The following is a 23,639-nucleotide window of genomic DNA, read 5'->3' on the forward strand; positions in this document are numbered from 1 at the left end:
GTCTCTGTTTGGTTTGGGAGACTCTTACGTGGAGGTAGGAGTGATAGTATAGCAGGTAGGATGCTGGCCTTGATGCAGATCACTCTGGTTCAATCCCTGGCACCCTGTATGGTCCCTTGAGCCCCACCAGGAGTAAGCCCTGAGCACCAATAGGTGTAGGCCTCCCCCCCACAATAAGAAAAAAGTCTCATATGGGTGCTAAGGAATAGTGGATCAAAATTTGGTGAGAAGCAGGATTTCATTTCATTGTTTTTGTTTTTGTTTTGGATCACCACATCTGGTGATCCTCAGGAGTTGCTCTTAACTTTGTACTCAGAAATCACTCCTGGAAGAACTCAGGAAACCACCTGATATGCCAGGGATCCAACCTGGGTCAGCCAGGTGCAAGGCAAGCGCCCTAACCGCTGTATTATCACTCCAGTCCCTTTTGTTTTTTTAATTTGGGGGGGGGCGGTTGAGGGGTTTGGGCCACAACTGGTGGTGCTCAGGGCTATTCCTGGTTCTGTACTTGGTGCTCAGGGTACCATATGGTACCAGGATTGGCTGCACGCAAGACAGGCACCAGTACTATCTCTCTGACCCAAGAACAGGATTTTTTGTTTTTATTATTGTTACTGGTTTGGGGGCCACACCCGGTGGTGCTCAGGGCTTACTCCTGTCTCTGCACTCTGGGATCACTCTTGGCGGGGCTTGGGGGACCATGTGGGGTGGTAGGGATCACACCCAGGTCCCAGGAATCTCCAGTCTCAAGATCAGGATTTTAGATCACTTTAAAGCATCACCGGGGGCGGAGCGATAGCACAGCGGGTAGGGCGTTTGCCTTGCATGCGGCTAACCCCGGTTCGATCCCTGGCATCCCATATGGTCCCCCAAGCACCGTCAGGAGTAATTCCTGAGTGCAAAGCCAGGAGTAACCCCTGAGCATCGCTGGGTGTGACCCAAAAAGAAAAAAAAATTAAAGCATCACCCCCACAGATTGTTTACTAATTACAAAAAAAGAAAAATACTAAGAAGAAGAGGAAGAAGAAAAAAATATCTTTTACAACAGAAAAAATGGTACTGGGGAAACCAAGTGGCAGAAATTAACATTACAGATAATCAGATCAATTGGCATCAGGAGTCCTAAGATGTCCTAGGAAACAGTACTTCAGTGGGCTGGAGAGATAGGAGAGCGGCTGGGGCACTTCCCTTGCATGCAACCCACCTTAGTTTGATACCCAGCATCCCATAGGGCCCCCCCAAGCACCGCCAGAAGTGATTCCTGATTACAGAGTGAGGAGTAAGCCATGGGTGTCCCCAAAACCCAAAATAAAAACAAAAACAAAACAACACACAAAGTACTACAATGGATAGGGCTCTTGCCCTTCATGTATCCAAGCAGGCTCAATCCCCAGCCTGCATAAGCCCCCCAACCCTACTAGGAGTGATCCCTGAGTGCAGAGCCAGGAATACGCCACTGGGTGTACCAGCCTCCCCCCAAAAACCCAACAACAAAAGAAACACATGAAGTATTCCCGCCAGAAATACATCAGCTAAATCTAATTATAAGGAAACATCAGACCTAAATTAGAGACAGCAACAAAATAAATGACCTTTTCAAAAAGTCAAGAAATGGCTCCAAAGAAAAGAGACTGCAGGAACAAAGAAATTAAATGTGTTACATGATCTTGAGTTGGATCCTAAACCAGAAAAGGAGTTCGCAGGTGAGCAGTACTGGACAGCAGGAGGAAGTTGCATAGGAGCTATCTGTTAAATAAATGTGGAATCAGCACTCTATTTCCTGATCTTTCACAGGTTTCTCATTTCTAGTTTTCTGATTATGTGTATTTTAGGATTAAGGACCTGCTGTCTGCAGATTATTCTCAAGTCAAGAAAAAAAGGTCACAGAAAGCCCCAAGTGTGGCTCATGAATATACGTTTCACGTTTGAGGGCCTAAGTTACATCCCCAACACTGTGAAAAGAAAAAAGAAAAAGTCACAGCCAGAGACAAATAAAAATGACAAAATATTCATAGCTGATATTATTAGTGAAGATTTTGAAATACAGTAACGGGGATTTTTTTTTTTTTTTTTTTGCTTTTTTGGGTCGCACCCGGCGATACTCAGGGGTTACTCCTGGCTTTGCACTCAAGAATTACTCCTGGCGGTGCTCGGGGGAACCATAATATGGGATGCCGGGGATCGAACCCGGGTTGGCCGCGTGCAAGACAAACGCCCTACCCGCTATGCTATCGCTCCGGCCCCTGTAACGGGGATTTTGGGGGTGTACTGGAACTAGATAACAATAATGTTGTGGATTTTGTTTGTTGGGGGGCCCCAGCCGGCAGTGCTCAGGACTGACTCCCGGCTGGGCACTCAGGGACCATAATTGGCCGTACTAGGCAGAGCCGATGGGGTGTGGGAGATCAACCCTGGGCGGGGCCACAGGCTGGGCAATCGCCTGACCCGCCTCGATGTGGCTCCGGCCCTATTAATCAACTTTTTATTTTATTTTTGCTTTTTGGGTCGCACCCAGCGATGCTCAGGGGTTTCTCCTGGCTCTGCACTCAGGAATCACTCCTGGCGGTGCTCGGGGGGCCCTATGGGATGCCAAGGATTGAACCCTAGTCGGCTACAAGAAAAGCAAACGCTCTCCCTGTTTGTTGTGCTATTGCTCCAGCTCCAGGATTTTTTTTTTTTTTTGGGCGGGGGGTTACAGCCAGCGATGCACAGGGGTTCCTTCTGGCTCTGCACTCAGCAATCACTCCTGGCGGTGCTCGGGGGACGATGTGGGATGCCGAGGATTGGATTGAACCGGGGTCGGGCCCATGCAAGGCCAATGCCCCACCCACTGGACTATCGCTCCGCCCCAACTTTTAAAAATATATTCAGTTTCCCTTGCAGCCCGGCTCCACCGCCCCCTTCCAAGTGATGGGATTGTGGCTGCAACCACTGGGCTTCTCGGTCACACCCTGCTCGGTGCAGAAAGCCCAGGAGGGCGCCGGGTCCTGATGCCACTCGGGCCCGGGGGTCCTCAGCCGCAGCGGTGGGCGCGGGGGGCGCCGGAGGGGGTCGGGCTTCCACCGGGAAGCGCTGCGCACCTGGGCCCCACGCGGAGCAGCGGATCCCGGCAGCGGCCGCGGGAGGACGTGGCCGGCCGGGGCCCAGCCCACTGCTCCCCCTCTTCCCGCCCGGCGCCCAGTCTCCCCGAAGGTGGACCTCAAACTCCAACACCCCGACTTCTGGGCCGGCCTCCATGGCCAGGTGCCGGGGCTGCTGGACTGGGACATGGCCAACGAGGTCTTCCTGGCCTGCACCACCGAGCACTTGCCCCCGACGCAGCAGAACCGTGAGTACGATGGGCGGGGGGCGGGGGCCCTGCGCGTTCCCACTGGGGTGGGCCCTGGCTGGAAAGGGCATCTGGGTCGGGCCGGGGCTCCACCCCCTACCCGGCTCCCGCCGAGAACTTTCTAGAGACTTTCGTCCTGCGTCAGCCCATCGCCGTTTGCACATGGGTGCTACTCATTTTGCGAGGAGTTCTGGTTCTGGTTCTGCTCCTCCCTCACCTAAGCCAAGCGTTCCGATGCCAGGATTTATTTATTTATTTATTTATTTATTTATTTATTTATTTATTTATTGCTTTTTGGGTAATGCACAGGAGTTACTCCTGGCTCTTCACTCAGGAATTACTCCTAGGGTGCCCAGGGGACCATGTGGGATGCTGGGAATCGAACCCGGTCGCCCGTGCAAGGTAAACGCCCTCCCCGCTGTGCTATCACTCCAGCCCCCCTCCCCCCCATGCCAGGAAAGAGCTGTACATTTTTCCTCTTTAACAAACAAAACCAAACCCAAAGAACTGCCGCTATCAGCATCGTTCAGAGCCGTCTCCCCACCTCATACTGACCCCCGGGGACTTGCAGAGCGCCCACCCAGGGGCTTTTTAAAAAACGAGTCTTGGGGCTGGGGCGATAGGACAGAGGGGAGGGTGTTTGTCTTGCACACGGCCCATCTGGGTTCGATCCTTGGCATCCTATATGGTTCCCTGAGCACCTCCCGGGAATAATCCCCGAGCATCGCTGCATGTGACCCAAAAAGTCAAATAAATAAATAAAAATAGAAAATGGGTCTTTGGGGCCAGAGCACATAGTGTGCTTGTCTTGCACGCATGGGGCTGGCCATCAGCTTCCATCCCTGTACCCATATGGTCCCCTGAGCTTGACCAGGAGTGAGCGCTGAGTACACAGCCCTGAGCATCACTGGGTGTGGCCACAAAACAACAGCCAAAAGACTTTTTCTTTTTCTTTCTTTAATTTTTTTTTTTTACTGTTACTGGGCTTCAAGTGCAGAGTGGACATTGATGCAGGGGCCTGGATTGATGAATTTGAAATGAAAATTCAATTGATGAATTTTCCTCTCTGTGGTCCCCATCCCCTGACCCCATCACCTTTCACCCCCCAGCAGCATTCACTCTTGATGATGCTGTTGGCAGGTGGGTACCCTTCAAGTCTACTTAGCATAATTTGCATCTCGGGTGATCTTCACTCAGGCAGTCCTCGTGGTCGAGCAGCTCTCCTTTGCCTCATCCAGTCCTGGACACTGGTGATAGCAAGGAATGAAACAGACAAGGCAGGGTCGGCGAGAACCTGCACGCACCCCGGCTTGACTCCCAGCACCACCCAAAACCCCCAGAGCAATTACTGAGGACAGAGCTAGGACCCCCTTGTAGAGCTGGGAATAACCCCTGATCCCAAAACCAAACCAAAACCAAAGAAAACATTAAAAAAAAAACAGGCAGGGTGTGTCATAGTTTGGTATTCCTAATAAATGAGGAAGACGAGCAAAGTTGCAGGGGCTGAACTAGTGAGCCCAGAAGCTTATTATTATTATTATTATTTTTGCTTTTTGGGTCACACCTGGCGATGCACAGGGGTTACTCCTGGCTCTGCACTCAGGAATTACCCCTGGCCGTGCTCAGGGGACCATATGGGATGCTGGGAATCGAACCCGGGTCGGCTGTGTGCAAGGCAAACGCCCTACCCACTGTGCTATCTCTCCAGCCCCCAGAAGCTTATTTTAAAGATCCTGGGAAGACCCTGGCTGAAAGGTTTCAAGCGGAGGAAGTGATTGATACCCAACATCCTGAGCTCGTTAGCTGAGCCTTTGCATAGGATGCTTGCATTGGGGCTTGTTTTTATTTGTTTGGGATCCATATCCACTGGTCCTCAGCTGCGCCTGGCCCTGTGTTCGGAGGTTGCGCTTGGCAGTGATCAGGGGTCCAGGTACTGCTTAGGGGTCAGACCTGGGTCTTCTGCATGGAAAGCCAGTGCATCAGGCCCTGGCACTGCCTCCCTGGCTCCTGGAGTTGATTTCACGTTTGCTACCATCACTGAGATCTTTTTTTTTTTTGTGAGGGGGTCACACCCAGCAATGCACAGGGGTTACCTCCTGGCTTTGCACTCAGAAATTACGCCTGGTGTTGCTCGGGGGACCATATGGGACGTTGGGAATCGAACCCAGGTCAGCCACACGCAAGGCAAACGCCCTACCCGCTGTACTATCACTCCAGCTTCCCCCATCACTGAGGTCTTGAAGGATGCTTGCACATGGATACCCACGTTTGTATTTTGCCCTGAAAATGATGTAGCTGATCCTGCAGAAATCATATTCTGGAAAGATCACTCTGGCTGCTGTGGCGGGCACACTGGCAGTGCAGAGAGACGGTGCGGGAAGCCAGGAGGCATCGCTGCCAGCTGTAGTGAGGAAGGCGGGGAGGATGGGAGACTAGACCACTGACGGCTGACTGGGCTGGGAGTGGAGGATGAGGTCCAAGTAGGAGCCGCTGTGATGGCTGATGGAGCAGATGTGAGCTATCAGAAGGAGATGACAGGGCTGGAGCATGGGGAGTACAGCGGGGAGGTGGCCAACCCAGGTTCGATCTCCAACATCCCATAAAGGTCCCCAGGCCCGCCAGGAGTGAGCCCTGACCACTGGGTATGGCAAAAAAAAAAAAAAAAACCCAAACCCAAAACAACAAAGATTTCTGCTCTGGAGCCAGGGAGGTCACAGAGATGTTAAGGCATCCTGCTGACCCGAGTTCGAATCTCCAGCGCCACATATGATCCCCTGAGCACTGCCAGGATCTCTGCTGAGCACAGAGCCAGGAACAGCCCTAAGCACCCTAAGTGTGGTTCCCCCTCGCCAGATTTTTTTTTTAATAGTTTATAGGTTTTTTGTTTGTTTTGGCTTTTTGAGTCACACCCAGTGATGTTCAGGGATTACTCCTGGCTCTGTACTGAGGAATTACTCCTGGAGTTACTTGGGGGACCATATGGGATGCCGGGGATGGAACCTTGGTTGGCTTTGTGCAAGGCAAGTGCCCTACCCGCTGTGCTATTCCTCAGAACTCCACTGTTTTTCGTTTTTTCTTGAAACTATCTTGAGAATTATGGGGACACTAAGCAAGAACTAGATTTTTTTTTCCTTTTTGGGTCACACCCGGCGATGCTCAGGGGTTACTCCTGGCTTTGCACTCAGGAATTACTCCTCGCAGTGCTCGGGGGACCATATGGGATGCTGGGAATCGAACCCGGGTCGGCCGCATGCAAGGCAAACGCTCTACCTGCTGTGCTATTGCTCCAGCCCCTAGATTTTTTTTTTTTGCAAGTGAAATGAGTGAAAATCAGAATTTGAACGGAAGAGCCAGGGGCTGGAGAGATCCTATAGTGGATAGGGTGCTGACCTTGTACACAGCTGACCCGGGTTCGATCCCCACCACCCTATATGGTCCTCCAAACTTGCAGTTGTGTTCCCTGAGCACAGAGTCAAGAGTAAGCCCCGAGTACTGCTGGTTGTCGCCCCAGACTCAAAATAAATAAATGGAAGATTTTTGGGGAAGAAGGGAGGAACGGAGATTGTTTTTCTTGGTTTTGGGGGACTGCGGTGCTGAGGGGGTGCTCCCTGCAGTGTTTTGGGGGACCAGGTGGTGCCTGGACCTGGCTTGGCCCTCCTGCGTGCAAACAAGCTACCCCCTACCCCACTTCTCTCTCAGGCCCTGGGAGTGATTTTACCCTTTTTTTATCCCCACCCGGTGATATCCCGAGCATACTCCTGCCTCTGGGCTCAGGGCTCACTCCTGGCATGCCTCGGGGGTCTTGGGTACCGGGGATGGAACTTGGGTCTGCCTGGGAGCTAGGCAACTTGTACTTGTACTCTCTCACAGTCCCAGGAGTTGGGTTTTGACTGAAATTCCAGGAGCTGTGAGTTGTAGCGGCTGGGGAAGACTCCCCCACAGCGGAATTAAATAATAGACCCACCAAGAGGGAAGCGGAGCCTTGTTGGGCTTGGAGTGTTTTAGGCCATTCTGTGTTCTATCAGGTTGTGTATTTCATGAAGTAGCAATTTCTAGTCCTTCAAGTTCCTCTGCGTGGGGTCAGATTTCTGTCTGGTCTTTGTTTTCTCTCTGCCTGGAGGACTGCCTTGAACATTCGTTGTGGTGAGTGTTGATTATTAAATCTGAAAATTTCTCTATTCCTCCTTTGTTCTGAAATATATGTCACAGGATACAGAATTTTATATGCCCAGTTTCATTTTCCTCTTAGGACTTTGAAACCGTTTCTCCTCTTCCCTCTGCTGTCCATTGTTTTAAACCAGAATTATGCTGGTTTTGGGGGTGCCAGAGAGATAGTACAGTAGGTAGCGCTAAATTTACCTTGTATGTACGCAGCCAACCTGGGTTCGATTCTCAGCATCCCATATGGGCCCCAACCAACGCCAGGAGTAATGTCTGAGCACCGTGGGTTTGGCAAAAATTTTATGATCGTTTTTTCCCCTTGTTTTTTGGTTTGGACTGGAGTGATAGCACAGTGGGTAGGGCGTTTGCCTTGCATGTGGCCGACCCAGGTTCAATTCCTCTGTCCCTCTCGGAGAGCCCAGCAAGCTACTGAGAGTATCCCGCCCACATGGCAGAGCCTGGCAAGCTACCCGTGGCGTATTAGATATGCCAAAAACAATAACAATGAGTCTCACAATGGAGATGTTACTGGTGTCCACTCGAGCAAATTGATGAACAATGGGACTACAGTGCTACAGTTTTTGGTTTGGGGGCCACATCCTGTAGTGCTTGGAACGTTCTCCTGGCTCTGTGCGCAGGGATCACTCCTGACAGGGCTCAGGGGACCGTATGTGTTGGGTTGACCCAGAGGGCTCGGGGCAGAAGGGACCTGAAAGCTGCCAGGGAGCGCCTGCAGTGGGGCTTGTGAAACCGCCTAGAGATTTTTTTCATCCCGTTAAATTCCTGGAACTTGCACAGAATCTCTTATTCCTCATTCCATTCTGCTCCTTTCCCCACGGCAAATTGCTCGCTGAGATGCCCAGGCAGCCCTACTTGGGTGCAACTTACACTGGCCTCTTTAGAGACCTGTGAACCTGGCTGGGAGGGCTCTTTCCTCCTTCCAACAAGCCCCCCTCAGCCGGGCTCCTTTTGGTCCCCATTGCTTCCGCTCTGCAAACCTGTTCCCTGGCCCTTTAATAAGGAGCGCTGGGGACTGAACTGAGGCCAGCTGCATGCAAGGCAAACTCTCTACCAGCTGTGCTGCCACCCCAGCCCCCATTATGTCTTTTTTTTTTTTTTTGCCACACCTGTCAGTACTCAGGGGTCACTTCTGGTGGGCTTTGGGGAACTCTATGTGGTGGCCTGGACCAAACCCAGGTGGGCTATGTGCCAGGCAAGTGCTCTACCCACTTGTACTATCATTCAGGCCCCCCAGTCACGTTTTTTTTGGCTTTTTGCATCACACCAGCGATGCTCTGGGGTTACTCCTGGCTCTATACTCAGGAGTTACTCCTGGCGGTGCTCAAGGGACCATTTGGAATGCCAGGGATTGAACAGTGTGCAAGGCAAACCTGTTGTACTGTGGCTCTGGCTTCTCCCTCTCATGATGTCTTTATAGTCACTATATTGTTATGTCTCATTTTCCATTAATCAAGCAATAGGTTTTTTTCCAACTGAGTGCTTGGGGATGGAGAGATAGTACAGTGGATAAGTTGATTACCTTGCATGCAGCTTGGCCTGCACCTCATATGGTCCCCTGAGCACCACCAGGAGTGATCCCTGAGTGCAGAGCCAGGAGTAAGCCCTGAGCGCCACTGGGTGCAGCCCCCACCAAAAAAGCAAAACAAAATAACCCAAAAAGCAAACGTTTACCTAGGGTCTCCTGCGTGCCATCACAGTGTCACATGTTTAAATTCCCCCTTCTTTCTTGAATACATGGAAATCCATTTATAATAATTGCCTTAATGTCTTTTTCTACTAACTTGATCATCTGTGGCCTTTGTAGGTCAGTGTTTCATTTTTTTTCCTTTGCCATTATTCACCTATTTCTCTGCTCCTTTTCATTGGTGGGTGACACGCCCAGCAATACTCGGGGTTATGTCTGGCTCGATACTTAGGGTCCATGGGGTGTCAGGGATTGAACTCAGGACTTCCACTCACACAATGCATTTCCTTTATAGACTTCTGGACACCTTCCCTGCCCCAAATGGTAGTTCTGCCCTTTTGTGGCTCTTTTTTTCCTTTTTTGAATATTCTATTGGACCTTGGCAATGTAACTATCATCCTTTCCAATCACTGAGCCAGCCAACAAGTTTGTCATTTTCCAGACCCAAAACTAAAGCCTCTATGACACTCCTAGGGGCGAGGAGGGTGATGAAAATAGTTTTCTAGGGCCAGAGAGATAGTACAATGGGTAGAGCACTTGATTTGCATGTAGCCAGCCCGGCATCCCATACAGTCCCAAGTACAGTAATTCCTGAGTACAGTGCCAGGAGTAACCACTGTGCATCTCTGGGTGTGGCCCCCAAGCAAAAACAAAACAGAAAAGTAATAGTTTTGTTATGACCCGGCGGCCAGCATAGCTCCAAAGCACCGGTAGGAGACTGACTCCAAGCCCGCCCTATAGTCCTGAGACAGCGAATCAGACAGAATGAGAGGCAGCCGTCAGCAGGTGTCACCAGGAAAGGTACATAGCACAGGGAGGACGGGTGATTCGAGACGGTTTGCTTCAGATGGACTTTCCCAGAGGCCCGAAGGATGAGGGGAAGAAATAAATAAAAAAAATCCAAAGCCAGGCCGGAGAGCTAGCAGAGGAGGTAAGGCACTCACCTCGCAGCAGCTGGCCCTGGTTCAATCTCTGGCACCACCTCTGATCTCTCCACACATCTGAGCACTGAGTAGGGAGTAGTTACTAAGCACTGCAGGACATAGGCCCACACGCTCCGCTACAACCGCTAACAACAAAGCCCAAAACGGGTGAAAGAAGCAATCTGGGCTGGCCGGGGAGGCGTTCAGGAGGGTAAGAGCAATACATGCGTGTGGTGGCGGCAGAGAAGGCCAAGGAAAGTCAGAAGCTCTGAGTGGCAGCTGGCGCCCCAGTTTGCCCCTTACAGCGTGGGATCCTGGGGCGGGTACACCAGGCTCGGGGCCCTTCTCACCCTCTTCTCTCTTCCTGCCAGTTGCCAGATACAGACTTCGAATTTTCGAGCCACCAGCCCTGACTCTGAACAGAGGAGCCAACTTTAAGGATGGTGAGGAGGAGAGCGGGGGTCCCTGTGGCCTGGGCTGCACCCCGGAGCCCCCTACCCCCAAAGCTTGTGGGCCACCGCCTGAAATCTCCTTTTCCTCTTGTACAGACTTAGGCTGTGAACCCAACCCGTGGATGTGGGTGAACCCCAACATCGTGCTCCCCGCAGGAGAGCTGGGGGCTACAGCGCCCGTCCAAAGGGAGCGACTCACAAGTCCGCTCCCTTCCCCCCAGCGGCCCCCCAAAGACAAGGGTTTGGACAGCTGTTCCGAGGTCATGGTGGAGTCCCCACCGCCCTCGTCCAGCGAGAAGTCGCCCCCTCCGAAGCGGATGGCCTCTTCCCCCAGCCCCTGGGAGGTAGGACTTGGTGCGAGAAGCAGGCGGGTGGGCAGGAGGCTGCAGGGTACGGGCTGTGGTCTTCACTGCTGGTTTATGGGGGGGGGGGTCATACCTGGCAATGCTCAGGGTTCTGCATGCAGGGATCATTCCTGGTTGGCTCTCCAGGGACCTCATGGGGTGCTGGGGATCCAACCTGGCTCAGCCACGTGCAAGGCAAGCGCGCTCCCTACTGTACTATCTCACCCCTGGGTGTGGTCTTCATGGGGCTCACCAGGGGCTGAGGGGTGCCCAAAGGAGCTGGGCTCTCGGGTACCTTCTTGCCAGTGGCCTCCCGAGTAGAGGCTGTGGAGTTAGGGCCAGTTCCTGCTCTGCTCCTCAGCTCACAGAAGAGGAGGCGGAGGCAGAGGACCAGGATGACAGCTCTCCTGTGGCTCTCCTATCCCCCCACAAAAGGGTCCCTCTCCAGAGCCAGACTCTTCGGCACACCTGCAGCCAGGAGGGGCCGCTCTGGGCCAGGCCCCCCCTCAATTACTTCCATCTGATTGCCCTGGCGTTAAGAAACAGCGCCCCCTGTGGGCTCAACGTACAGCAGATCTATAGCTTCACGCGGTAGGTGGGGAGCACTTTGAAGGGGTGGGTATGGGAGGGGGTCGGGGCCCTTGTTCTGGGACCTTCCAGTCTTGGGCCCTGCCTCTGTTTTACCATCAAGGTTGGAGAGGAGAAATTCATTCTCAGTTCGCCTTTCTTGGATCTGCGTCGAGAGGGTTCCTTGAGAGGGGCTGGAGCGATAGCATAGTGGGTAGGGCGTTTGCCTAGCACGTGGCCGACCAGGATTCGATTCCCAGCATCCCATATGGTCCCCCGAGCAACGCCAGGAGCAATTCCTGAGTGAAAAGCCAGGAGTAACCCCTATGCATGACCAGATGTGGCCCAAAACAAACAACAAAAAAATGGTTCTTGTAGTCTGATATGTTATGTCACACACACACACACACACACACACACACACACACAAACAATGGTTCCTTGGAGTCTGATATGTTATGTTTTACATACACACACACACACACAAACACATACACACACACCCCTCCCCTCAACTTTTTTCAGTTTTTCAATTGGAAAAAAATGTTTTCTGTTTTTGTTTTGTTTTGGCTTTTTGGGTTACACCTGACGATGCCCAGGGCTTACTCCTGGCTCTGCACGCTGGCTTTGCTCAGGGGATATGGGATGTCGGGGACCAAACCTGGGCCGGCTGCATGCAAAGCAAGCAGCCTGCCTGCTGTACTGCTGCCCTGGCCCAGTGATTTTCTCAGGTCGAGGACGCTCTCTTAATTCTTGCCCCCATAGATGCACTTGGCTCTGGTTTCCCGCTTCCCCTCTCAGGGTGCTGCGGCCTGAAATGTTCCCAGCGTGTCCTCACGTGCTTTCCAGGGACTGACCCTCCCACTCTCAGGGGTAGGGGAGGGCATCACTTCTCAGGGCGTGAGTTTCTGGCTCCAGCCTTCATCTTGGCAGGCTCACTCATTTCGTGGGGTGAGTCCTGCATCTGAGGCAGGGAAGCAGGTGCTGGGGGTGGGCACAGAGCTGGGAGGCTGGGTCGAGGAGCTGAGAGTTTGCAGGTACCATGTGTCCAGCGGGGGTTTGCCACATGTGCCATCAGCTGGGAGCCACTGTGCCAATGTGCTGGCCGCTGGCCCCCTTGGCGGTGCTGAGCTTCCGGCCCCTGGAAGAGAACCTTCTCAAGGATGCTGCATCTCACAGAGAAACCCTGCCTCTCCTTACGGGCCTCCCTGTCCACAGACAACATTTCCCCTTTTTCCGGACGGCTCCAGAAGGCTGGAAGAACACCATCCGCCACAACCTCTGTTTCCGAGACAGCTTTGAGAAGGTGCCTGTCGGCCCCGAGGATGGGGCCAGCCCGCGTCCTCGCTGCTGCCTGTGGAAGCTCACGGAGAAGGGCCACGCTCGGTTCCTGGCGGAGGTTCATGCCCTGGCCGCCACTCGGCTGCGGAGCATCCGGAAGTGCATGAGCCAGCCAGGTGGGATGCCCCCCCCCCGCCTCTGCCCCCCTGGGAGAGGGGGTCAGCAGATCCTCACCCAGGGCTGAGGGGTGAGGGACGATCTTGGGGATGATGGGATGGGGGGAGATGGACAGCTTTAGGAAGGAGAGGGGATGGAGGCCGGAGTCATAGTACAGTGGGGAGGACGTTTGCCTTGGACATGACCGACCCAGGGTTCGAGCCCCAGCATCCCCATGGGTCCCCAAGCACTAGCAGGAGCGATTCCTGAATGTGAGTCAGGAGTAAGCCCTGAGCATCACTGGGTGCAGCCCAAAAACAGAAAAAAAAAATTTAAAGGGTAAGGATAGCAGTAGTCTGAGATCTGGGGGTCCCCCCACCCCTTGCCCAGTACATATACAGGCATGGGTTCTGAAGGTCCAGGGTTCCTGGAGAAACAGTTCGGGTACAGCAGACCCCAGCTGTGAGCCCAGCAGTGTGAAGCATGATGGAGAAGCTACATCCAGAGGGGGGCTGTCTCTTCCTGGAGAAGGAAGAAAGCGGGTGCTCTGCGTGGGGGGCAGGGGCCCGGCTGTAGCCCCTGACGCTGTCCTTTCCTTACAGATGTGATGCCTTTCCTCTTTGACCTTTGACACCGAAGAGTACGAGTTCACCCGCACCTCATTAAAGTCCATCTCTAGCAGCAGCCTGGCGTGTGGGTGCCTGTGTGGTCGGAGGGGTGGGGGTCAGTTCCAGAGCCCTCACTGCAACCCCCTGCATCCAGCCTGGAGAGAGCCTCCCTGTCCTGGGCTCCCACAGGGGACCACCACCACCACCACCGCCGTGCCCTCTCCCCTCTGTTTGCTCTCCGCAGCAAGTGGGTCCCCTAAAGCCACAGGGTGGGAGGAAAGAAGACCAGAGGCTTGTGGGGGCGAGAGAAAAACCTGTCTCTGCCCATTTGCTCTTGAGTAGAAGCTCCTCCTCACCTTGCCCTTTCACTTCCTATGCCAGGCCTTAGGTGTGCTAAGGGTTCAGTGAAATTCAAAATGATTCTCTCTGGGTGGACATACAGATACCAGACATCCTGAGAAGAGTGAGAGGAAATATTCCAGTGAGCTTACTGTAAGAGAAGGCTCTGAGGGCTCTAGGAAAGGGCTTGGACAAAGCGTGAAGCATGGAAGGAGGAGAAGCAGCGAAGACAAAGGCCAGTGCTCCCCAGCCTCCTGAGAGACCGAGGAATGAGCATCAGCACGAGGGGGATCTGGGGAGGGAGGGGGGCAGACGAGAGCTAAGGGGTGAGAGGGGAAGTGGCCCAGAGAGGTAGAACAGCACGAAGGGCACCTGGCTTGAGCTGGGTTCGATCCCCACCATTCGATAGAGTCCTCCAAGCACTGCCAGGAGTCATTCCTGAGCCCGGAGCCAGGAGTAAGCCCTGAGCATCACTGGGTGTGACCCCTCCCCTCAAAAGAAAAAAGAGCTAAGGGGGCATTCACTTAGCCTCTCCACAGTTTGATTATGGTGGGGGTGGGGGTTGGGCCACACCTGGAGCTGCTCAGAGAATCATAGGCGACGCCCGCCCACCATATGCAAAGCAAGAACCTTAACCTCTGTCCGATTCTCCAGCTGCACCTTTATTTTACATAATATTCCGGTCACTCTATCAAAAAAAAAAAAAACCAAAACCAAAAAAAAAACCAACAGCCAGCCTGGGTTTGATCCTGGCACCACCTATGGTCCTCTCAGTCCCACCAGGAGTGATCTCTAAGCACAGAGCCAGGAGCAAGTCCTGAGCACCCTGGGGTGTGGTCCCAAAACCAAAAATTAAAAAAAACTAACCAATGAACCAACTCTATTTAATTTTCAGTAACCAACTGAATCATCTCATAAAATGTCGCCAAACCCTACATAACCTAGTTTTTAAAACTCCAGTAAAATAAATATTTGGGGGTGGAGCGAGAGCTCATCAAGCTGAGAGAGCCTGACCTGCCGGAGACGGGGTTTCAGCCCCTTCACACCTTCTCCGCAGCACTTTTAGGAGGGGGAACCCCTGAACAGTACAGAGCAAGGAGCAGCCCCGCAGCACTGAGGTGTGTCCTCAAAACAAACACGAAGGGGCCGAGGGATAGCACAGCGGGTAGGGCATTTGCCTTGCATGCAGTCAACCCGGGTTCTATCTCCGACATCCCATATGGCCCCCTGGGCACCACCAGGAGTAATTCCTGAGTGCATGAGCTAGGAGTAACCCCTGAGCATCCCCCCCCAAAAAAAACCCCACGAAATTCTACAGGTGTAGATATGTATAAAGAACTCGTCAGGAATTTCACAGACTGAAAGATGCCAGTTCACCAGCACCAAAGGTTTCTTCTTAGTTGTCCTTTGCAGGGCGGGGGGGAGGTGTGTGCGGATGGGGGTGACTTTGGGCCAAACTTAGCAGTGGTCACACCAGCAGCAAGGACCCTCTATCCTTTCTCTCCGGCCCCAAGTATCATCCGATTTTATTTTTGTTTGGGGGCCACACCCAGCAGTGCTCAGGGCTCTGGGGAATGAACCCGGGCCGGCCGCGTGCAGGGCGAGCAGCTTCCCTGCGCCGATGACGTTTTACCGTCGAAGACGTATCCTGCAAAGAACCTGGGTCCCGCAGGTACACCTCCCGAGCTGGCCGTCTCGCGCATGCGCACAGGGGCGCTTCGGGAGGGGGTGGGGACGGTCTGCGCGGCCCCAGGTTGCAGTGACGCCTGCCCGCAGCGCGGGGGCGCAGGGCGCCGCGGACCCGCCCCGCGGGTTCAGGGGTCACCGGAAGACGGCGGCCGGGCTGCCGGCCGCGGGTACCCAGACGCGGGCCATGGCGCCGGCGCAGCGCTGTCCGCTGTGCCGCCAGACCTTCTTCTGTGGTCGCGGGCACGTTTACAGTCACAAGCACCAGCGGCAGCTGAAGGTGGCTTTGGAGCGGCTGCTGCCCCAGGTGCGGAGCTCTCGGGGGATGGGGTGGGGCCGCCGGGGAGGCCGGAGGGGTGGGAGGGCCCGGGGGGAGGGGGGCGCGCGCCCAGGGCCTCCTTGGCCGCCGCCCTCAGTGCCCGCCGCGCCCAGGTGGAGGCAGCGCGCAAGGCTGTCCGCGCCGCGCAGGTGGAGCGGTACGTACCGGAGCACGAGCGGCGCTGCTGGTGTCCGTGCTGCAGCTGCGAGGTGCGGAAGCACCTGAGCCACGCCAACCTGACGGTGCTGCACGGCGGGCTGCTGGAGCACCTGGCCAGGTGAGAGCCGGCCCCCGGGGAGCCCCCCACCACACACTGCCCCGCAGCCGCTGGGAGGGCAGATGCTAGGGCGGGGGCCCAGCGAGCCGATGGATTCAGTCGCCCTAGGCATTGCCACGGACCCACGGACCCTGGGAAGCAGGTTACGTCTCATCTCCTCCCCAGTTCTCTGTTTTGGAGGGTGGGGAGGGGTCGGGTCACACCTGGTGTGCTCAGAGCTTCCTGCTAAAGAACATTCCGTGATCGCACTGAGATTGTCCCTTCGCTGTCCTTTCACAGCCCAGAGCACAGGAAAGCAACCAATAGGTTCTGGTGGGAGAACAAGGCCCCGGTCCAGATGAAAGAGAAATTTCTGATCTCCCCGCAGGATTACACACGGTCAGTGCCTGCTGTCAAGGTGATCTAACTGTGAATGCTCTGGTCTGGGTTTGGTGCATCTACTCATTGCCCACACGGCAAGGATCTCCAGCCTTGGCGTCTCTGCACACACACCCTGCTGTTTATTATAAGCACCATGCTGAACACAAAATAAAGATGACAGACTCCTTGGAGGTTTTATAATCCAGCTGGGGGGTGGGATTTACAACGCATTTAACAAATAGAATTTTTTTTTTTTTTTTGCTTTTTGGGTCACACCTGGCAATGCACAGGGGTTACTCCTGGCTCTGCACTCAGGAATTACCCCTGGTGGTGCTCAGGGGACTATATGGGATGCTGGGAATCGAACCCGGGTCGGCCGCGTGCAAGGCAAACGCCTACCCGCTGTGCTATCACTCCAGCCCCAACAAATAGAAAATTTTATGTAATAAAACTGTAAGAGACCAGAGGGATAACACAGCGGGTGAGCAATTTCCTTGCATACGGCCCACTCCAGTTCGATCCCGGGCATTACATACGGCCCCCCAAACACTGCCAGAAGTGATACCTGAGTGCAGAACCAGGAGTAACCCCAGAGCACCGCTGGATGTGGCCCAAAAACAAAAAGTTTACTATAAGCGGCTACTTAAATGGGTGGAGAAAATACAGTGGGTAAGGTGCTGCTGACCCGGATTTGATCCTTAGCACTGCCAGGAGTGATCTTGGAGCAGAATCAGGAGTGACTCTGTACATATTTGAGCATAGCCATACTGGGCCTAAAAACAAAAAAAGTATCTAAAAGAACTGGCGACCAGAGATACAGCTTGGTAGTATTTTAGTGGGGTGGGAGTGGGACAGGACGCCACACAGTGTGCTCAGGGGTTGCTTCTGGGACCATGTGGTGCCAGGAATCAAACCTAGGGATTCATGCATGCAAGGCAAGTGGTCTAACCACTGAGGCACACCACCTCCCTGAATTCGTTGTGGTTTGGGGGGCCCCACCCTGCAGTGCCCAAGGAATCATCCCTGAAGTCTGGTGATGGGGTTGTACATAATTCCTGTTCTCTGATGTGTGCAGAAATATACAGAGTGGGGCTGGAACGATAGCACAGTGGGTAGGATGTTTGCCTTGCACGCGGCTGACCCGGGTTCGAATGGCAGCATCCAATATGGTCCCCTGAGCACCGCCAGTAGTAATTCCTGAGTGAAGAGCCAGGAGTAACCCCTGTGCATCGCCGGGTGTGACCCAAAAAGCAAAAAAAAAAAAAAATATATATATATATATATATATATATATACAGAGTGTTGGCTCATGATTTTCTGAAATGCACTTTATTTTGGCTTTTTTGGGTCACACCTGGCGATGCTTCAGCCCCTGAAATGCACTTTAAAGACCCAGGGAGAACTTAGCAGCAAAAGGTGTTGTGAGCATGCTCCATGCTGAGTATGGGCATGTATGCCCGAGTGTGATCCCAGCAGCTCTGCTGTTCAGAGATCCCTGGCACCAGCACACAATGTGTCACCTCCAGGTTGCCGAAGCAAAGAGCATCTGCAGGACCTAGACAGTGGTGAAGTGTGTACCTTCATGGAGACCTGGGCTTGACCCCAGCACTTTTTTATTTGGCTTTTTGGGTTACTCCTGGCTTTGCACTCAGGAATTACTCCTGGAAGTACTCAGGGGGACCCTATAGGATGCTGGGAATTGAACCCGGGTTGGCCGCATGCAAGGCAAATGCCCTACCTGCTGTGCTATCACTCCATTCCCCTGTTTCCCCCCCAACACTTTTTGTTTTGGCTAAGAGGAAATATGTGTATAACAAAAGGGAGGATTGGGCTAAGGGGATCAGTCCAAAGACTGGTGCACACCTTCATATGTGGGAGGCTCGGGTTTAATCCCTAGTACCACCAGCTGTGACCCCCCCCCCACACACACACCTGAAAGCACCCAAGGGTAGACAGCATGGCGGGATGTTAACAGTGAATCTGGGTGAGAGACCCAGGTACTGTGATTCTGAGTTGAAAAGTCGTGATCGACTGAAGGTATTTTCCCAAAGGGACTGGGGTCTGGGCTGACTTGACCTTTCTCTTTTTAGCTTCAAGAAATCCATGGTAAAAAGTCTGGATTCCTATGAGGAAAAAGAGGACGAGATGATCAAACAGGTGGTTATAGGAAGGCCTCTGACGGATTCAGCCCCATCAGCTGGCAGCTCTCTAAGCAGCCCCTCTCCCACAGATGGCAGCTCAGATCCGGGAGGTGGAGCAGAGCCGGCAGGAGGTGGTTCGGTCTGTCTTAGAGGTTGGTTTCCCTCGGAGGATCCAGAGCAGTATCCAAATCCACTGATCCTGGTTCGCCCAGTTCCTGCTCTTCTGCAACTCAGGGACTACGTGCTTCCTGGGGCTTCAGTTCCCTTACTGGCCGCTGGGGGGCAGCTCGTGACAACGTGGGTGGGGCTGGGAGGAAGATTTGCAGGGTTCTGGAGGGCTGGAGCTGGGAGTAGGCAGGCTCTTAAGCATCCGAGACACGTTTATTTTTCCTGAATCGAACTCAGCCTCAGGCAGTTCCAGACCCAGAAGAGGGCTCTTCGGCACCTGGAAACTGGATGATTGATAGGTAAGACTTTCAGGGACTTATGTTGGGGACTTAACCATCTGTGAGAACATTGTTTTGGGGACCATACCTGGGTACCAAGTGGTCCTGTGGCTTGAAGCCAGGCTCTGTGCTTGCCAAAGGCCCACTGAGCTCTCTTTCCCCGTCTGGAAGCAGTCTATGATTTGACAGGGTCTTGGGACTGGCATTATTGGCCAGTTGAGTTTGTCTTTTTCAGCCACATGGCCACCACCTCACAGCAGCCTTCCTGTGTGGACCTGCCAGCAGCCCCCGAGTTTGATTGGATGGAGGCAGGGCAGTCTTTGACCTTCATTGGCCATCAGGTACCAGCCAGGGAAGGGCTACAGCTGCTCAGTTCTCAGACGCCCGTGTCCTGACTTTCCTAGTGTCTTTGCAGCAGTTCTTCCCATGGGTCCACCATGCAGTTACACCTTTACAGGAGCCAGTACAGAGCCCCGGCCACTCTGTGCCACATCCTGTCAAACCCTGTCCCACCTAGAAACCATTCTTCTCCCACTCCTCTCCACGATGTGCCCAGCCAGCAGAAGCCCCATCACCCACTCTCCTTGTTTGGGGCTGGGGGGGGGGGAAACGGGACGGCACAGCAGGCACCCATCTTTGACCCCTAAATCCCGGATTGTCACCAATCAGTCCTTTTGGATTTAAGACAGGCTCTTCTAACATTTCAAATTGGCTTCCTCCCTAGTTGCAAGGACTTGTATCAGCTCTCCGCTCTAACTAGTTTCCCTCCGTTTCTTACTGCAGGACACACCAGGTGTTGGCAACATCCACTCAGGTGAGGTCCCTGGTGAGGCACCTTTAATGAACAGCCACATAGCCTCAGGCTGTGGCACTAGACCAGGCAGAGGGTCATTGCAGGGGCTGCTTGTCCCTACAGGAAGTTGATCTGAACAACAGTGTTGTGAAGAGCTTATATCCTGAACACTTACATTGAAGATGCAGAGAACTTGGCTTCCCACAGCAAGCGTGCCTCAGGCAAAGGCACTGAGGCAACCCTAGTCTTGCAGGTGGCACCCCACAGCTAACAAAGGGGGCCAGACAGTACAGCAGGGAGGGTGCTTGCCTTTCATGTGGCCAACCCAGGTTAGTCCCCCACACCACTTTTTTCCTCCTGGGCACATCACTCAATAGCTTTCCTTTGTACTTTCTGCTGTCTTCAAGGTGCTACACCACCCTGGATGGTCCAAGATGAGGAGCACTGCTCCAAGAGCCAACAAATAGGGCCCTCCTATGAAGAGTTTCTTAAAGAAAGTAAGTAAATCAAAGAGAATGTGTGTGAGTCTTTACTCTTCTTTTACAAACAATTCACAATATATTCACTGATTTAGAGGAGAAGCAGAAATTAAAGAAACTGCCCCCGGATCGAGTCGGGGCCAACTTTGACCACAGTTCCAGCACAGGCACAGGCTGGCTGCCCTCTTTTGGGCGAGTCTGGAACAATGGGCGGCGCTGGCAGTCAAGGTAAGCAAGCAGAGCCCCACACAGACCCAGCACCCCCCACCCCCAGAATTCGCAGCCCTCATTCCATTCTTCCCTTTCAGGCATCAGTTCAAAACTGAAGCTGCAGCAAGGAACAAACAGTCGGACAAGAAGAGCTAATGGTATCCTGACAGCCCTGGTCACCTCAAGATTCAAAGCCCACAAAATCCACACACATGCTGTTACCTTGCTGAAGAAACACACACATCCATTTATTTGACTTAATAAAGTTTTTATTTTCCAAAATGTACAGTTGGGACCTGTTCAGAAAAACAAAAAAAAATTATCAGGAACCACTGAGTCTTTCAAAGGGATGGCCCCTCCCACCCTATTCTCCAAGACGCTGCTCTCACAGCTCTCACCTGCTCACGCATCTTCCCCTGCAGCTGGGGCGTCCCCACCCTTGGTGTTTCTGGTGTAAATTACTTGAGCTCTGTGCTTTGAAACCAGCTTAATAAGTCCTGTGGATAAAGAAGGTTTTGGCGTGGCATGCAAAGATACTCGTGGTCTGCCCACCATAGTGCTCTTCTCAGCTGCCTGTCCACCTCTAAACTGGGCTCACGACCTGGGTAGGGCTGTCACCCACCCACCCACACCCGCTGTCACTGAATGCTCTCTTTACACAGTAGTGAGGAGTGCGGGGTTATCGGCAAGTTTTACTTGCAATCGCCAGGGGAAAAGGAGCATATATATGACCAGTTGGCAGGACCCATCCTGCTCTGGGCACTGGGGCCAGGCCAGCCAAGAGTCAGTCTGAGCATCCCTCCCTTTGCTGGCCCTGCACTGAGGGCACATACCCCCAGACTGTGCCCAAGTCAGGAGAAACCCCCAACACACCTGCAGAATTGGGCACTAGAGAGCCCAGAGTATTTCTACTTTCATACATGTCAGGTCAGAAATAGACAAAACAAGATCTTAAGACCTAAACATATTTGTGGCGGGAGCGATACCATAGTGGGTAGGGCATATGCCTTGCATGCAGCCATCCCAGGTTCTATTCCCAGCATCCCTTATGGTCCCCTGAGCACTGCCAGGGGTAATTCCCGAGTACAGAACCAGGAGTGACCCAAAAAGCAAAAAGAGAGACCTAAACATGTTAATAACAAATCTTTAAGGTCTTGTTAGGCCAATTTTATAACTGGTCTCTTAATCGCACATTAGACTAGAATTACGTTATGGTCCCCTATGTGCAATGAAACCTGAATGTGAGCCCCAGCACAGGGGGGAGGCGGGAGTGTGAACCAGGACATTTGCAGCTGAAGCAAGACCTCTCTTGCCCTGGCCAGCAGCTGGGCTGCAGAAACCCCTCTCACCTTTACTAAGGAGCTCCTGAAGGGCAGCTCTGGCCAAGGACCCCCGAATCTTCAGCCTCTCAGACACAACAGCAGGGGTGATAAGCTTATAGTTGGGGACTTCCTTGCAGAGCTTGTCGTAGGTGGCTTTGTCAAACAAGACGAGGTTATTGAGCTTGTCCCGAACTTTGCCTTTGGACCACTTCTGCTCACACAAACAAAAGGGGGGGAAAGATATAAGTCCTGGCGAAATCACGCTCTACAGCAACAGGCCAGACAAACCCCAAACCCTCAACAGAAGCAGACTCCCGCCAGACCCATGGAAAATCACCCAACTCCGGAGACTGAGCAAGACTGCACACGTCCACAGAAACAATGAGAGTCGTGACTTACGAGACCACCAACAGCATTTGAGACTCAATTTTTGAAAAACTTCTGATAAAATTGGAATATAGGATGAGCCACATGGGCACAATTACAAGTATCACTGGGGTGATCAGAGATGCATATGCAACAGCACCTGCCTTGAACAGGGTCGACACCCCACCACCCCAATCCCCCCCAGAGCACAGCTGGGGATCACTCACGAGCACAAGTCAAGAGCAGGCCCTGCACACCACCCGGTGTATCCCCAACCGACCAAAAAGACAAAATGCACAAAAATGTATGGCCTGAAATAAAGTACAATGGTAATGGCTCTTGCCTTGTACAGGGCCAACCCGAGCTCGATTCCCGTGCCCGCCAGCATAAGCCCCAGGCCCACCAGATGTGACCCAATTACTAACAAAAAAGAGTAACAGGAAAAAGAATGCAGTAACTGTAAGAAACGTAAGCATAATTAAAGTACGGTGGCAGGGGCCGGCAGAGCCCTTTACATGCAAGCGGTATGGACTGCCCCTTTGCAAGGCGGAGAGAAAACCCAACCAAGTTCCAAGACCGTAAACACGGACCTGAGCGGACCCCGTAACTTTAAACGCCGTCTGTGGACCGGGACGCGGCGCGGAGGCTGAAAGCTCGGCCCCACGCGAGGCCTGGGTTCGAACCCCGACACCGCCGAAAGACAGCCGCTCTAAGGACCCGCTCCCTGGCCCAAAGAGAAAAGAACCGGCCCCCGCGCCCCATCAGCGGGCGGAGTGTCTCCTACCTTCTTTTTCGCCTTGCCCCCAGACTTGTTCACGGGGTCTTTGTCTTTCTTGGCCGACTTTCCGGCATCTTTCTTCTTCTTGTCGTCCTTGGGAGGCTGTAACGGACGAGGAGAAGCAGGATGAGGCCAGGCCGGGGCGCCGCGCCGCGCCGCCCGTCCCCGCCGCCAGCCCCGGAGCACATGGGAGAGGCCACGGCCGCGCGAGAAGCCGCCCGGCAGCTCCGCGGGACCCCCCCGGGGCCGCCGCGGAATCGCGCTCGCATCCGCCCGCTCCCCATGCCCCAGCGGCCTCGCCTCCCGCACTCACCATGGCGAAGCTCAGAGAGCAGCAGCCAGCACCGCAACCGCGCTAAGATGTCGGACAAAAAGGAAGCCGCACTGCCCACCCGGCCCAGAAACCTCGTCTCGCGGCAAGAACTTCCGGGGCAAGGGGCGGGCCCCTCTTCCGGAAGTGCAGTGGCAGGGCCGAGAGCGCCCCCTTTCCGACTCGCTCCCGCGGGCTCCGCGTGGGACGTTGCCTCTGGTCGCGAAGCACTCTCTCACACGTAGCCCTTCCCTGACTCTGAGAAAGGGAAAGGACGACGGGAAAATG

At 53.7% G+C, this 23,639-nt stretch overlaps 3 protein-coding genes across 4 annotated transcripts; 2 read left to right on the top strand and 1 right to left on the bottom strand.

Annotated features, from left to right (window-relative positions):
• The first annotated feature begins 3,252 nt into the window (after positions 1-3,252).
• FOXR1 (forkhead box R1) lies at positions 3,253-13,569 on the top strand. Its single transcript, XM_055133423.1, has 6 exons — positions 3,253-3,328; positions 10,489-10,584; positions 10,672-10,913; positions 11,275-11,504; positions 12,699-12,937; positions 13,520-13,569. Exons 1-6 carry the CDS (start codon positions 3,268-3,270, stop codon positions 13,546-13,548), a joined length of 897 nt encoding a protein of 298 aa, XP_054989398.1. The 5' UTR covers positions 3,253-3,267; the 3' UTR covers positions 13,549-13,569.
• Positions 13,570-15,684: 2,115 nt separating this feature from the next.
• Positions 15,685-20,861, top strand: CENATAC (centrosomal AT-AC splicing factor). Of its 2 annotated transcripts, none has more exons than XM_004604737.2 (11): positions 15,685-15,857; positions 15,983-16,146; positions 16,426-16,524; positions 18,597-18,663; positions 18,737-18,799; positions 19,053-19,114; positions 19,329-19,434; positions 19,877-19,907; positions 20,294-20,383; positions 20,461-20,593; positions 20,674-20,861. In XM_004604737.2, the coding sequence occupies exons 1-11, from the start codon at positions 15,738-15,740 to the stop codon at positions 20,729-20,731; spliced, it is 993 nt and encodes a 330-aa protein (XP_004604794.2). In that variant the 5' UTR covers positions 15,685-15,737; the 3' UTR covers positions 20,732-20,861. The 2 variants fall into 2 exon arrangements, with proteins under 2 accessions (XP_004604794.2, XP_054987320.1); XM_055131345.1 differs by having other exon boundaries at positions 16,019-16,146.
• On the bottom strand, positions 20,823-23,596 carry RPS25 (ribosomal protein S25). The gene is made up of 5 exons (XM_004604738.2): positions 23,355-23,596; positions 23,048-23,143; positions 21,925-22,108; positions 20,974-21,072; positions 20,823-20,871 (listed from the first exon to the last, which is right to left on the bottom strand). The coding sequence occupies exons 1-4, from the start codon at positions 23,355-23,357 to the stop codon at positions 20,978-20,980; spliced, it is 378 nt and encodes a 125-aa protein (XP_004604795.1). The 5' UTR covers positions 23,358-23,596; the 3' UTR covers positions 20,823-20,871; positions 20,974-20,977.
• Positions 23,597-23,639: the final 43 nt, after the last annotated feature.

This window comes from Sorex araneus, chromosome 3 (assembly GCF_027595985.1).
Source record: "Sorex araneus isolate mSorAra2 chromosome 3, mSorAra2.pri, whole genome shotgun sequence".
NCBI lineage: Eukaryota > Metazoa > Chordata > Mammalia > Eulipotyphla > Soricidae > Sorex > Sorex araneus.